At 41.4% G+C, this 16,309-nt stretch overlaps 1 protein-coding gene across 1 annotated transcript; it reads right to left on the bottom strand.

The window, feature by feature from the left end:
- Positions 1-12,967: 12,967 nt before the first annotated feature.
- On the bottom strand, positions 12,968-15,899 carry LOC107204097 (tetraspanin-7-like). The gene is made up of 2 exons (XM_015626912.1): positions 14,629-15,899; positions 12,968-13,895 (listed from the first exon to the last, which is right to left on the bottom strand). The coding sequence occupies exon 1, from the start codon at positions 15,763-15,765 to the stop codon at positions 15,049-15,051; it is 717 nt and encodes a 238-aa protein (XP_015482398.1). The 5' UTR covers positions 15,766-15,899; the 3' UTR covers positions 12,968-13,895; positions 14,629-15,048.
- Between the last annotated feature and the right edge of the window lie 410 nt (positions 15,900-16,309).

Below are 16,309 nucleotides of genomic sequence, written 5' to 3' on the forward strand. Positions count from 1 at the left end.
ATGTGTCCAAATAAACTATGATTGTGCTGAGCAATCTATCAGGTTATAGTAATAAATGACTACACAAACAGCTAGCTTTAATGATGTTTCCTCTGCAGATTTATAGCAGAAATAAAACCCTAAAGTATTTGGCTCCCAAGCAGCACAGACAAGACCTATTTAGCGTGGATGTCTGATACACACAGACTTTATGGCAGAGAAGCTGGTACACCTGAATGCAAACTGAGGATTTTATGGTATCATTTCCATTTTCTTCCTGCTGAATGTTAATAAAGCAGCAAATGTATGAATAAGATAACATAGTTTCTTTTAGCAGGCTGGCAATCAGCTAATTGACTTTCTATGTGCACTAGGTAATTTGTATGTGCTGGTCCAATTATGTCGTACTCCTGGATAATAATGCCTAGTATTTAGCAGAACTGTTATTCCAATGACACATTCCCTCCAAATGTTTGTGTTAAAATGTCTTCCTCTTGATAGCTCCCTTAATCACCTTCTGAAATGTTAATATCTATCTGCCATTATGTTGATCTATTAAATACTCTTGTTTTAATTAGAGAGTTCAAAGGCAAAAGCTTTACAAATGAAATGGAGTAAACTCTCCTCTACATTAGCTTGGACCATTTATTTTGCCATCACTTGGGCTGGATGAGGAGCTGTTCCCACTGGCAGGAGTTCTGCTGGGCTGTCAGGATGGACCACCTGTCTTCAGCAAGGCAGAGGCAGCAAATTGGCCCTTGTCCTCAGAAAGGCTGTGACTGAAAGGCCACCTTCCTGCTGAGTGTCCTCCATCACAGCAAACTTGGTCAGCTGAAGCCTCTACTTCAGGGGCATAACCAAACCATCAACCACAGGCCACAGAAATTCAAGGGGAATTTAATATGGACTGCTTTATTCAGGCACAACACCTTTTTTATAACCTGAATTATTTTAATAATTTAGTATTAAGGTTAGCCAGAGAGTTCTGAGAGCTCATTACTTTAGCACATGTGAAGAAAAAAAAATAAAAATAATGGAGTTGTAAAATATTTTTCAAAGTACTGCTTTTTCTGTCCCTTGCAGAAATGTTGGGGTGAAAATACCTGACACATATCCAGAAAAAGGGATGTGCAAGATAGAAAGAGAGAAGACAGTGGATACATATATGACATTAGTAAATGAAAATTCAGAGATAATATAACAAAAACAGCTTTGCAATATTGTACAGGCAAGCAGCCTGCACAAAATTGTATGTTTACCCAAGATCATACAGGTAAAATGAAGAAGTTCTATACCTAAAAGTCTAAGAAGTGTAGGAAGTGCTATACCTGAACTAAATGTCAAGGTCAAATGCCACGATGCAACTTATTTCACACTCCTCTGTGAAATAAGTTTTCATTGACCTTTCTGCATCACCTCTCTTTACCATGCTGTTTTCAACACAGTGGATAACAGATGCTGCTTTGGGGAACAGGATTTGGGGTAGAAACCCTAATGGATTTTGTTGGGATATTAAGATGTAACATGTCTGATTTTGTTATTAATATATCTGTTGCCAGCTGAGTTGCCATACACAAAGAAATTCATATGGGCAAGCATAACCTCTCCTCTGAGGGGTCTCGCATTTTTTAATTCAAAGGTAGCAATACAGGCTGAGCATACCTACACTCTGTATCCCAATTCTTGAGGTTTCTTCTTCAGCTAATGGTTTGTACAAGCCTGATGGCTTACAAGATATCAGGTTCAAGCCAGGCTACTTCCATACCTGTCTGACCTGCAGGAACCATTCCAGCACTATCTGAGGCTGCATAAAAAAACCTTCACCTCTGACACTTTCAAGGTGGACAGTATGAGTACAAGTGGGTACACTGATTTATTCACCAGTTGCAGCAATTCCACTGCCTTTCCATGGTGGTATGAAGTGAGGAATTCAGCTCACTTCTTACATTTCCTAGAAAAAATATACAATTAAAATGTATAGCAATTTTGGATCAGTGGGTAAGAACTTTGAAGTACCCAGATTTTCTCCCCTGTTTTAGGGTTCAGTGTTCTGAAGTGGGATGCAGTTCTTTCAGCACCAGTACTCCTTTACTGTTAAAACTGTCCTGCTCATTAAGATTCTTACTGCAGGAGAGACCAACAGAAGATCTGCTTGTGTCTGAACTGTATTGGGCTGAAAGGTGTTGCTCAGTATTCATTTGTTCCCTGCTGGGAGCCGGCAGCTCTGCCCAGCAGCGCTAACTGACCAACGCCCTGTGTTTTCTGGTTAATATTCACACATATCCGTCATTATCACCATTCAAAGAGATTAAATTTTCTAATTTGTTGCCATTATGTGTCATTCAATCATTTGGTAAGATTTAATATGATAAGTACTACTAAGAATCCCAGCCTGGCAACTAGGTTTAATAACAGGCTTCCTAAATGAACTATTAGAGAAATTAATCAGAAAATACTTTACCTGCATATAGCATTCATTATGCATTCACCCAGTGGCAACAATGAAAGGTTCAAGCCTTGCCTGAAGTTAGACTTAAGAATCAGCAAATGCATTTTTAACAGCTTAAAGCTAAAATCACCTTTTATGTAATTTGTTATAGAGAAATAATCATAGCATTGGTCTTTCATGTAACTTGAAGAAACAGGCATTTATCTGACTTTTTTCATACTTTCTTTTATTACCATTTGTTATCAACTATGGTAACTACATATCTTTGCATGTGTTGTACAGTCTTTTCTGTCAAGAGTTTTATAATCAGTTTCTGTAAGAAACTAAAATTTTTATATTGCAACATGAAATCTAAACCTATTGCAAGTGTAGGTAACAGAAATGGAGAAAATGTTTCCAAAAAGCTTATATAATAGGATATGAATTAATCTCAATGATGGATGGGGAGTAAAAATTCTTTTTTACTAAGTTGTCTGGAAAGAACACCCTCCTAAGAGTAAGCAGTAATGTTTACTCTTTAACTATCACAAGTCAAATGTAGCTAAAAACATTAATCCCTCACTTGTGAGCCTTCACTCACAGCTTTGATGAATAACATATTAATATTGCACAGAAAGAACTTGGAACATTTTCTCATATACCTGTCATGTGTGCTTTGTGTTTATGCTAATTTATTTTATGGAATTAGACTGCTCCCAGTGGTACTGCAATGAAATCAGTGCAGTTCTGGTAATTGGATTTACCTTGCCAGAGGAAAGGTCAGCTTTCAAAGAAGAAGGAATTCTTTCACCTTTCCCTCTCTGATGTGTACATATAAAGCCTAAATTTCCATCTCCTTTGTTGACTGACAAATTTACTACACTCTATCTGGAAAAAGAAAATAAAGAACCCAGAGTAACCCTTAGCTGAAAGCATTTTCAGGCTGCATTCAGGAATCACTTTACTCATTTCTGAAGTGCAGTCACCACAAGTGAAGTAAAATGGCTTTTCTAATAAGAAGCAGTGTCAGATAATTTCAAAGCAAAATTTCAGGAGGAATGGAGAGAAGTCAGGCTGTAATTACACCTGGTGAAAATTACCCATGACTGAAGGCTAATAGAACATTTCTTTTTAAGTCTCACAGGATTGCTTCAGAGACAGAAGGCAGCAGAGAATTCTCATCATGGGATAGGAGCAGATGAAGCAGAACAGAGTCATAAGAGCCAATCTTCTCTTATGGGAAGATCTTATCAGAAGGGACAGTGATGATTTGGGCAGTCACCACACAGAGAGTGGGGCTGGCTCTGGGTGAGCTACCTCCAAACTGCTGAGCAGTTTGAAGCATGATACTGCACAATACTGCAGTTTTGGATTGGGCTATTTGGAGGTCCAAGCCCATCTCTGTGAAGCCCCATGGGTCCCTGCTTTCCCACATCAGCCCAAACAAGCAGTCACTCAGGAGTTTCCACATCTCTGTACACAATCTGTCACATCCTCATGCTCTAAATTATCTGAACAAGTACATTCAAAAATATCCAGGGATCTCAAAAGTCCCCAGAGAAATTAAACAGCTCTTTCTAGGCAGGCTTTGTGGAATCTAAAGTAAAACTCCTTTTTGGAAAACACTAGTTTTGCATAAGCAGAATTTATACCATTGTGCTGGGAGGGCAGTTTCACCACCGGCATTCCAGGTAGGATAACTGAGTGCAGCTGGCAGCTCAGCCCATGTGCAGAATGCAGCTGCAGTGTGCAGCAGCCACAGTGCTGCTGGAGCCAGTCTTCCCCTCAGGGCTCTGTGTCTCTGTCTGCAACAAGGATTAAACACATTTTATTCATACATTTTCTGATGGGCAAGGTCAGTCTCTGAAATTATGTGTATTGGATCGTGTCACGCCTGAATTCGAGAGTAAGTGACCCATGAAATTAAAGGACAGGTTCCAGTATTCACTCAGGACAGCCCACATTTCCCAAAGGCAAATCCACTCAGAAAATACTAGCTAGACTGAAGAAATTCTTGATAGGTGGAATAAAACTAAATTATATTTATATGAACTAAAAATTTTTAAAAATTGCAAGTATAGCTTGAGTCCAGTGAAAAGGAAAAGTGGTAGTAGTTTCAGCCTGTTTTGGTTTTTATTTACATCAGAGAACAAGACAAAAAACAAAGAAACAAAAATAATCCTATAGATGTATTATATCTTTGAGGAACTAAAACCGTAACATCAGTGATTAGGGCAGCTTATAGGGCACATCAAAAAACCAGCACTGTGGTATCTGCAAGGATCTGTCTGTTGCCAGGTTTTGGCAAGAATTTGAGTCATCTGAGGCACTCTGAGGGGAAAACAAGCTGTGAGGAATTGTCTCTTTCCACAGCTGTGGTCATAGAGGTTCTCCCCTTATCCTCCCCCTCAGTATATAGTGTGAGACTGTTTACTGCAAGGTCTTGGAGACACACAAGTCTGCTCCTGCTCAGATCTGAAACCAGTTGGATTTGGTGATGTGGTGAGTGAGGGTCCACATGAGCTAATTGCAGTCTGCCCCTGTTATATGTGACTTTGGAGGAGCTTCCCAGAAATCCCAAATAATGTGACATGGTATCCAGTTGCCTGATCTGTCCCTTTCTAACTTGATAGCCACTAGCTTTTGGATATATCCATTGTATTGTTAAAAACTTCCTGGAGTGTCTCCAGCTGTATAGGCATTTCTGTCTTTTTCATATTCTAATACATTCTCAGAAAATCATATAAGACCATCAGAATTTACCAGCCCAAACTTGCTCATTTGATGAATAGGAACAGTTGTGCATTCACTGAGAGACCAAAATTTGCTTGGCCTTATAGTCTCTCAGGAAGAGACTATCAGGGAGTAAATAAAATAAAAATAAAAGGGAGACAAGAATTACTTTTTGAACACAAAAACTGCAGATGAGTGATGTTTGCATCAAGAAAAAAAAATTCATGTTAGCTTTCCAATGTCTAATAAAATTATGTCAATCACTGACCTTTTATCACACTTAAAGAGCCCTCTATGAAAATGTGTCCATGCATCATTTTAATCTGAATGGCAAGCAGAGTTCCTAGCAGTGATTTCTCCAACCTACCACACCTGCTTGGTATTTGAGGCCACAGTCTTGGTGTCAGCCCAGAGTACAAAGCAGAGATTTCCAGGAGAAAGAAAAAGAAACTTAGCATGAAACTGTATACTACATTTCTTTTTGCCAGAAATGGTGTTAATACCTGCCCTGTTGAAGTGCAAACATTTTCTTACATCGAACTTTGCAAAACACATAAAATAATCCGCCCAGAAATGATATGCCTGGCAGCAAGGTGAGCAACTGGCTTCTTGTCTGTTCTTTACATAAGGTGCTTTATGTGCTCTACTTATTAAAAAAGAAAAAATTAAGGGATTGTGAAGCTAGCAATTGCATGTTTTACTTGCAGGTGCTTGTTTAAAATACAAGCAATAAACCAGGAAATCCTTACATAAGGGCATGATGAAAAGGTTTCTGGCATTTATAAGTTACCTGACATTGATTTTGATGTTTTCTTGGGTGTTCTTATATCTGTGTTTTTGGAGAGATGTTTCATTAACCTATTGAATTACTCTATTTGATCCAAATTTTAAATTCTTAGCTTAAGCATTTCTCTTCTCCTACTTCTTATTTTCTACCAAAAAAGTGCTACCTGGATTTCACAATTCAGATTTAGTCATGCCCAGTGAATGCAGGGCACTGTCAGACAGTAAAGGAATTAGGAATATGGTGGCTTGTAGTTTGACCTGGTTCCATTTTGGAGCATCCCAAATTTTCAAGCCCTATATCAAGTGACATGTCATCAACAAAAACAAGTATCAGAACAACTCTGAATTCCAGTAATCTCTCTCAAGGAGATCTGTGGCCCAGAACAGCCAAATTATTCCCTCTCGCATTCTCAGCATCTTCTCTATAGTCTAGAACAGTTGAAGTCTACATGTCCAACACTGTTACTCCCTGAATTTGCTTGCAGCCTGCACTAGCACTAAGAATTTCACTGAAAGGAAAATTTCCCACTGTGCCTGTAAAGCTCCTATTTCCCAAAAATCACGGTCCCAGCAGGCAGTGTACTGTGGCAGAGTGCCTAAGGGTACCTCCTGAGATGATACCTTTGGTCTTCTGCTTTCTAAAATGTGTCCAAATGAATGAAAGTACCAGCTATAAGCACAAGGCATACCGTTCTGTAAGTGTGGGACTATTAACATCCAGTCATTCTACAGTAGCTTATTGTGAACAAAATGTAGCTGAAATGCTCCAAAATACATTGTAACACATTTTCAAGATCAAGATTTTCTTAGCAGGTTAAAATTTATAACACATTTGCAATCAACTTTTATCCTGGCCTCTTCAGAGTGTGTAGCACATTCCCATGATACAGAAAATAAAAATGCAGGATTGTGTTTAGCCATATTCTATTACAAAAGCTGCTGCATGCCAAAGCAAGGCCTCAAGAACACTTGACTGGCCTGTCACATCTGTTGGTACTCAGTGGCTATTGTTTAACATCTGGTTATATTTTTCAAGAGTTTTCATTCAATCCTATGACCAGCAGTTTGGCTGGCGCTCACAATGGGTACAGTCATCCAAGCCAGTAAGAGCAGTGTGTAAACCCCAGAAGTGACATGCAGAGACACTTCAGTCAGCTCTGTGGGAACCATCACTGCAACCGGGAGCAGGGTTAGCTATGCCAGCATGTGCTCTGCCCCAGCTACAGAGAATTATGTGGGACTCACCAACTGAGATGTCTGCCTTCTGTCTGGGTCTCTGCTCCTGGCTATGCCATGGTTCTTGAGCCCTTCTAAGCTGAAAACAAGAATGGGTGAGGGAAGGACAACTGCACAATAGGAACTCATACCGCTTCAACCCAAGTGCCTTTGCACTCAGCAAAGCATCAAATCAGACAGGCCACCTTGAGAATAGGAATAGAAGATGAATGATGTACAAAATCTCTGAAAACAAATATTAACTGACTTGTCCTGAAATTGCTGGACAAGATAGTGAAAAAAATCACTGCTTCCTGTCTCTGGCATACTGGGACTGAAATTAAACATTCGCCTTCCTTGCAAGTAAAAAAAGACATATTACAATGCATGTAATGCATGTAATAAATGCAGTGGGTACCCAGTGGCAATATCCTACACACTGTTTGCTTATGTAATGATTGTTCCTTCTCCCTCGGTTTCGGCTCAAACCTAAAGTGTGACTTCCATGTGTGTCAGCTCCGACAAGTGACCACTGTGTGATTAAACACAAGAATGAATGATTCTGCAAATGTAGACAACTCTGATACCCATAAAACTACATCTTGGGCATACTAAGTCATGCCACAAGAAACGTGAAGATAGCAATTTCATGACCCCCCCCTCAAGCCTTTTTGTGTCCAGGCTGAACAAACCCATCTCCCACAGCCTCTCTTCATGTACCACGTTGCCCAGGTTCCCAACAGGCTTAGTGGCCCTGGGCCAGATAAGTCACAATTTATCAACTGTATCTTGTCCAAAACTGGACACACTACTCCCAACACAACCTCATGAGTGTCAGAGACAAAGAACTAATATTTTCTTTGATCCTGCCAGCTACATTTCTGTTAATACCGTCCAGAATGTGGTTGGCTACCTTTGTCACAAGAGCACCCTGCTGACTCTTTCAACTCAGCCTCCACAGCTGTCAAGTCTTTTTCTGCAAACATGAGAATGGAATAAACTTCCCAAGCCTTCAAAAGTAATCCCAAGGAGTGAATGTTCTACATTCAATTGAACTATTGAATTGAATCTACACTTTGACAAATTGAAACCCTGAGGTAACGTTCCCATTTCATATCAGCTCCTTACTCCTGAGCATATACTCACTCATGTGAGCAAACTGCCCCTACAGCACAGTGCCAGCACAGCACAGATAACATTGCACTGATCCATTCTGTAGGAAATTATATGGACTATAGAAACACAGCACCAAAAGCTGACCACACTACTTCCACAATCCCTGCATAAGTTAGCACGGATTTGGGAGCTGTGAGGCCTGCCTGCTCCCACTGCTATCCAGCAGACGGGACGGTCATCCTTAAGATCATCAAGTCCAACAATTAATCCAGCACTGCCAAGTCCACCATTAAACAATGTCCCTAAGTGCCACATCTACATGTTTTTTAAACACCTCCAGAATGGTGACTCAACCACTTCCTTGGTAAGCTGCTCCAATGCTCTACCATCCCTTTGTTGTATAAATTTTTCCTAATATCCAATCTAAAACTCCCCTGCTGTGACTTGAGGCCGTTTCTGCTCATCCTGTTGCTGCTTCATGGGAGAAGAGAGTGTAAAATACTTTTTAAATCTCATTTGAAGCAGAATAGCATACCTTGAAAACATGTATATATAGAATAGAAATAATATGATAAAAGCCAAGAGGGAACAAAAAATACGAAATTCCCAAAAATGTAACAACTAAGGACCTGACCATTGTACTACAATGACATAATTAAAAGCAGAAGAGGAAGAAGCAGCAGGGGAATTACATTAATGAAACTTAGATGGTACAATTGAGCAAACTCTGAAAAACAAATGGCTTAAAGGGAAGCAATTTTCTATATTATAGTTTCTGTGGGCATGCTAAATAATCTGTGTTTTGTATTATAAATTATTATTAATAAATAATAATTAAATTATTAAACAGTGCAAGCTCAGAGAGAAATAGTGATGTCCTTTTTTTAGGGATGAAATATGTAGGAAGCACAGGAGAAATCTTACTGGATCCACCAGTAGGGACAGAATGGTTCTTCAACATCACTGCTAAGCCCCCTGCAAAAGAGCATGATGAGTGTCTTAAGACAAAAATTGAGTAAGAAATAAATGTGAATGTCATAAACACACATGGAACATCACATAGAATGGAAAGAAAGGATGACATCCCTGACACACAGGAAGCGTGACATTTACAACATATGCTAGAAAGCTGGCTTTGAAACAGCACTCAGATCTTCATTTCTACTTGTCAGCTGTATTAACCAGGGGTATATCTCAATGCCCTCTACCAGGAGACTCAAAAATATCTGTATTCTGCTTTTAAGCCATGAGACTTATTTTCTGGGACCTTCATTTTTTATCCACTAAGTATCTAATAAGACATTTATTTTCTGATGATTTTGCTCAATGGTACCTTCTAAACTTTATTAATTAAATTATTAATGTAATCACTAGACCTGATCAAAACCCACTTATTTCCATATAAAATACCTAGTTTGTCTTCTAGTTTTCCAGAAAATTATCTTTTTAACAGAACAACAGCAACAACAATACCATAAAATCAACAAAGATGATATATGCAAGGGGAGTGGGGAGGGGGTGTTGCTTTGATAAGAAGCAAATATCTAATAAAAAAATAGCTATCTGAAATTATTGTTTAATTATTAAATTCCGCCAAATTTTTCATATCATTAAAAACTAGAAAAGTGCTGTTACTAAAACAGGAAGATCAAGAGGCTTTTTTTCAAAAACCTCTCCAACAAGGAGCTCAGACTCTGAAGGACTGACTGACCTTGGGGTGGGAAGCTAGAAAATAAAGGCATTTTTTCAAGGGAACACCTAAAGTAGCAGAAAACTAATAACTGAGATGAGCATTACAGATAATTACACTCTGGGAATAAGAAGTGGAGTTAGAGAAGTAGGTGGAAGGGCAAAATGGATAAGAAAGTGTGAATGTACCACACCGGTGGGAAATTTTGCAATGCAAAATTTGCAAAAAAACCCCAAAGTTTCCCAGATTATGAGAGAGGTATATTCAGCCGTTGGACTTGTGCATTACTTACATGATTATTTTGGCTGAACTCTGCTCTGAAACTCAAGGTACTACTGCATCTGACAAACCTCCACCTCTATCTCTTCTGAGAGTTTCTAGGCAAGAATGGCAATACCTGGGATTACTGGGACACCAGTACACTGTGGCAAGGAACAAAGCATAATACTCCAGCACAACTACTGAGAAGAGAATCTTGTCCTAGAGGTGACTCTGCCAAGTCAAGGAACCAAACAGCAGAGGAACAGCCCAGAAAGGTGCCGTCAGAACAGCAGTAAAGCAGTAGAACTACTGTTACACATGCTGACATTTTAAACAAGATATTACAAATCCCAACCCTCCAGTCAGTCCTAGAAGTAACCAGATATACTCTCTGTGACCTGGAAGAAGTGAAGTTATCTGAAATTATTAATATTAAGCATGAAAGATTCCTTTCTTAGGTTTTGAGACCACACCACTGCTCTAAAGTGCTTACCTTAAGATGATGCAACTCATGTAGACAGAGAAAAGCTGTAGAAACATTATTTTGGGAAAACTAGAAACATGAATTACCAAGCAGTATTTGATCTATTTGTTGTAGTGTTAGGATGGAATTTGATAGTCTTTCAAGAAGTCAGTACCAAGGAGCTATCTGCCCTGGCAAATATGAGCACTGCACCTCCCTTTACTTTGTTGTAGCCTTGCCCAAGACTCAAGATACTGTTCAAGACCAACAAATACAAATGTTGCGATGTATCAGTCTGAGTACCCTAATATGACATACCAGGGATAACATCTACAAAATGGGAATAGTCTAAGATTGAAGCTTCAAACACTACTTCACTCAAAACTCAACCAACCTAGAGTGACTCCAGACAAGAGGAGAATTGTACAGGAGAAGCAAAGCTGCACAGAAACCACTTCAAGCAAATTAGAGAGATCTTTATAGAATTAGACCATTTGAAATAATGTTTACTCTGATCATTTTAATTCTGTAGCCCAGAATTAAATTGTCTCCTCACAACAGAGTACTGTGTGCTAATTGCACATCAAAGCTAACGTGAAGGACATAATACGTTCCTTAATTTGCTTCTTTTTTTCTGCCTCATCCACAAGCAAGTCCATGTATATGACTAATATGCTTCTGAAAAATGTGTATGTGTGATGGTATTCTCTCTGATAACATGGGACACAATATCCTTTGATATTTGCATTTTACTGGCTCAGAAGGTAGATGGGGTCAGTAGACGGCACAACAACGCAGGATTAAATTGTGATATCTTAATTGATTTCTCAGCAAACTAAAATGCCATATTGAACTGACTGAAACTTTTGGGTTTGAATCACATAGAATTGAGTAGAATTATGTATTTTACCATTTTGAAGCACAATGCGTGTACAACCAATGAAATATTCATTACTGCTGTCAAAAGACAGCCTCTGAAACAGAAGGAAACAGAGAAGAACCATAGCAGACCCTACCACTAGGTTGTTTTATGCTCTAGTTTGCCTTGAATGTCTTTCCACAGTATCATCCTTAAAAGCTTAAAATTCAAGGCGACAATATGACTGCCATTAACTTTTCAAGTTGCACAAAGAAAACAGTGGCTTTTAAAAGTAAACTCTGCACACATTGGAAGGCAAATTGTCTAAGTTTTCTAACTCCAGAATAGCCATCTCTTATTTAAAAATTCACCTGTTCTTATTTAAAAATTCATCTGTTATAAAGGCCATTTTTAGTTCTGTTTTTCTGTAACACAAAGTTTAGCTACAGCAAATAATTCCTATTGGAACTTCTTTTGAAGTTTGAAAGATTTATATTCTTGGCATTCTGGATCAACATTATTAAATAGTCCTTGTTTCATAACAAGGGTCTAATCTTGGCACCCTGTTAATCCTAAATCTCACTTTGTCCAAACAATAGAGCTGTTGTTTCTACACCACAACACAGCTTGCTCCTTGATTTGAATAACCATTAATGTTAAAATTGATATTAGCCTTTTGCAAAAAAATGCATGATCTTTTATTAAAATATACCATTTTGATGAGTGACTTTAAAGTTGAAGTGGATGACAGAAAACAAACACATATTCCAGCAAGGGATAGATGCTGCTGTCCCAAGTAACATTTTCCAGTTACAGCCATTCTGACCATCTAGAATAAAATGAACCTTGAAGCCAGAAAAATTTTAAAACTTAAAATGTGTTCATCAAGCACAAAGAATTCGAGACAACTGAAACAGCTACTGGGAATCACTTAATCTGGAAATTAATTAGAGAAGAATGGCATTTCTTTCTTACAATTACAAAAGTTAATGTTGTTAATTATAGGAACTGGCAATAAACATTCAAGTAACACTCACAGTTCATTAAATCTTTGGTGATATAAGTATATTTAGCATTTATGTGGTCATTGCCAAGTTTTATCTTATTTTAGTGAGGCCAAGAGTGCAGAGTGATGGTTTACATTTTTAATTATTCATTACATTCAGCTGATATCCTCAGATTCTGACCCGACCACCATACAAACATCCACTGGCATGTTTCAAACTTGCTCTTATTCCTATTTTGATATTCTTAGCAACTTAAAACCAGAACAAATTCACTGAAGTGCACATTTACACTATGCTTGAATTCGTTTTAACAGAGTACCTCATTCTGGCCAACTGCTGTGTCACATAAAGCAACAAGGGTCAAAATCAGAAATAATTTTAGTCATCAGTGGAGCAAAAATAGAGCAGTGTCATATTCTTGTAAATTTTCAGAGCCTATTAACTCAAAGATCTTTTTTATAAATGCAGTGCAATTTTATGTTCCTTTCCCACACTCTCCACAATGCCTGTTTTATTGCATCTATAATGGATCTTTTGAACAATAATTTTAAAAACTCACAAAATGTTTCTGTCTCTACATTTCAATGTACACTTCATTTCACTTGCATTTAGTTGCACCTTATGGAGACATACAGCAATGCAAATACTTGGAGTTGACACAGTGACCTGTTTTGCTCTTATCAGCAGCTAAACTTTATTTCTCAAGTACCATTTACCATACAAACCATACTTTTTGCCCATGGTTAAAGTTGTACAACATAATCTTGACTTCCAGAAAATAACAGGAGTTCCATTATTACATAACTAAAAAAAAAAAAAAAAAAAGGGATGTTTACAAGCAAAAATAAATATATATTTTTGTAAAATAATAAACATCAGCCCTCAAAAATAAACCACTGTTTTCCCTATAAAGAGGGATTCCTAAGACATTTCTAGGGTTCACCTGTGCAGATGCAAATGACTGAAGACTGTTCACACTACACTGTTAACCTGGAATGTGATTATCATAGCTAAATACCCGCCTAATACACAAAACAACCTTTCCCCGAGGTTGCTCCTCTCCTACCAGTCAGCTTCTTTACTCATTTGACCATTCTCCACAGCTTTGCAAGTCACATTCCTAAGAGATGTCATGCTTTGGAGTTCCTTTGTGGTTCTTTGATTCTTTTCTTATTCCTCTCCTGTTTGCCAGTTAAGGTGGGCATGTCTTTGTGCTTCGAGGTAGAAAAATACATAAAAGTACAGTTCACAGGTTTTAAGGAAGTGGATGGAAAGAAGCCAAAGTCAAGATCTGAAAGTTCAGGACTCTCTGAAGTGCATGGCTTGCTTTTCCTCAGACTCCAAATGCAAACCCAGATCTGTTGCGAAAAAAACAAAATCCTGTCAATTTATATTGCAGTCTGACCTGAATACACCCAGGGCTACACAGCAAGTCTTGGGGATTCTCCATTTACTCTCCGATTGTATACAGATCTGGTTTCAAAATTGTAGGTGGGGGCATACTTCAGAGATAAATCCTTTGAGAGAGGAAAAATGTCAGAGTCTAAGGGGTGGTTTTAGAAATCCTTCTATAAAATAGTCAGCCTGGTTCCATTCATCCTGATGTTAACAGTAAAAGTCCAATGGCAATGAACCCTTCCCTCCTCTTGCCACCCCTCATTAGATCTGATCGTACAGCTCTTGCCATCTTCTTGTAGGAGAGCGACCCAGGTTTTAGATCTTTTCAGCCCTACAAAGATATATATATAACCAGCGACACACTGGCTAAGAGGACAGGCATATTCTGAAGGAGGGAGTAACACTTAGAGCTGCAGCTCCACCTTTAGATAGATATCGGCAATAAAAACATCGGGAACACGAACAGCGGGAAACCACCCGTAGCAGCTGAGCAGCTTGAATACACTCACACCAGAGTTAGGAAAGGATTCCCTTTGCGGCTGTGGGATGCATGATGCTGGACAGTCCTTCAAGCAGCTTCCACAGTGTCAGCTGCTGGCATGGCTGTCTGGGTACCCCTGGACCAGGGCTGCCCCTCATGCACTCCAGCAGTTTTCCACTAACATCATTTTCCAGTCTCAGAAGAATACTCACATGGTGTAATATCAAGAGACACCCCTCTTGCTCTCCTAGGCCCTCTCCTCTTTCCTGGTCCACATTTCGGTGCCTTGGTATTTACATCACACAGAAAACCAGTCAGCCTTGCCTCAGATGTCCCTGCTGCCGCAGAGAGTGAAGTCTGTCCATGCTGCCACCGCTCCCTGCAGAAGTGGTCCAGAGGCTCCAGCGGGGACCTGCTGCCCTGCAGGATACATGGCCAGGCCAGGAGGCACCTTCCCTTCTGAGGGACTTAAGATGCTCATAGCACACCTAACACAGGCTCCAGAGAAATGGAGCCTGGAGGAGGATGCTCAAGTGGAAATGGTGAATATGAAGGATTTTCCCAGTGGGATGCACTCAGTTATGTGGGAAAGAAAGGAGCTGCAGGGGACAAGGGGCAGGAGTCGGGGGATCTCAGCGAGTGGTGGTGATGCCCAGCAGGTGGGCAGGGACGCGTGCAGCAAGCAGGCAGGCCAGCACAATACCGATGAGCTGCAGCAGTGCCAGCCCCAGGGCAGCGGTGGCAACATAATACATATTGCTGCCGACGAAGGCGGTCACCCTGCCGAAGCAGCCGTCGCGGTGCAGCCTGCGCGCGTCGGGCGGGCTGCGCTGGCAGCCGCGGCGGGCCCGGCAGCAGCTGAGGGGCACCGAGCCGTTCTGCTCCAGCCCCCAGGGCGAGGCCAGCCAGTCGCGGTAGCTCTCCACACCGCAGCAGGACAGGGCCCGCTGCAGCGCGTCCAGGGCGTCCGCCACCCCGTCGTCCTCCCCGTACGCCAGCAGCGCCTGGCGCAGCCCCTCCTGGAAGCCCTGCTCCAGGGTCTGGCGGTACAGGAGCGCCGAGAGCCCGGCCGCCAGCCCGGCCGCCAGCACGGCGGCCAGGAAGGCGCTGTAGGCGCGCAGGAGTCCCCGGTGCTCCGTAGCGGCGCCGAAGCATCCCAGGAAGCCCCAGATGATGACAGCGACGCCGGTGGCCAAGAGGATGGCGGGGGCGCTGGGGTAGTCGCTGGCCGACAGCGCCAGGTAACTGCCCAGAGACACCTTGGCCCAGAGGCCGATGATGAGCATGGTCAGCCCCGCTGCCCAGAAGACGAAGCTGAAGGCCATGAGGGACAGCTTCAGCAGGGTCATGGTGCCTCGAGTCCTGCCGTCGTCGGGGGGGCGGTGGCGGTCACGGTGAGGGCCTCCCGCGGCCGTCGGTGCCGCCGGGCGGTGTGGGAGGTGCGGGCGGGCCCCGCCGCTTCCCCGAGCAGCCGTCGGAGCGGGCCCGGGCCGAGTGCCGCCGCTCCTCCGCCCCGTCCCCTTTTGAGGGCGCGGCCCGGGGCGGGCCGGCGGCGCTTGGCCGCGCTGCGGGGCTCGGGGGGAACGAGCCGCCCACAGCAGCAGCTGCCGGGCCGCGGAGCCCGGGCTCCACTCTCGTCTACCCCGCGAAGTGAACGGGTGGGGCTGGCAGCTGCCTCTGCCCGCAGCACTGCGGACCCCGAGCCGAAAACATTCTGTGAGAAGAAAGCTCCATATTAACCTTTAATGGCATACGCTGCAGCCCAGGTGCGAGGGACTAAACTTTTATAAACTTGTACCTTGGGCGAGGAACTAAACTTTCATAAGCACTAGGACGAGTACTTAAACTACACACGGAGAACCCACAGGAAGGATAATGAGAGGTTTTAGTTTT

This window comes from Parus major, chromosome 1A (genome assembly GCF_001522545.3).
Source record: "Parus major isolate Abel chromosome 1A, Parus_major1.1, whole genome shotgun sequence".
NCBI classification, from domain to species: domain Eukaryota; kingdom Metazoa; phylum Chordata; class Aves; order Passeriformes; family Paridae; genus Parus; species Parus major.

What these genes read in the sequence shown, in the direction of transcription:
- LOC107204097 (XM_015626912.1), bottom strand. Translation starts at nt 15,765, where the DNA reads ATGACCCTGCTGAAGCTGTCCCTCATGGCCTTCAGCTTCGTCTTCTGG.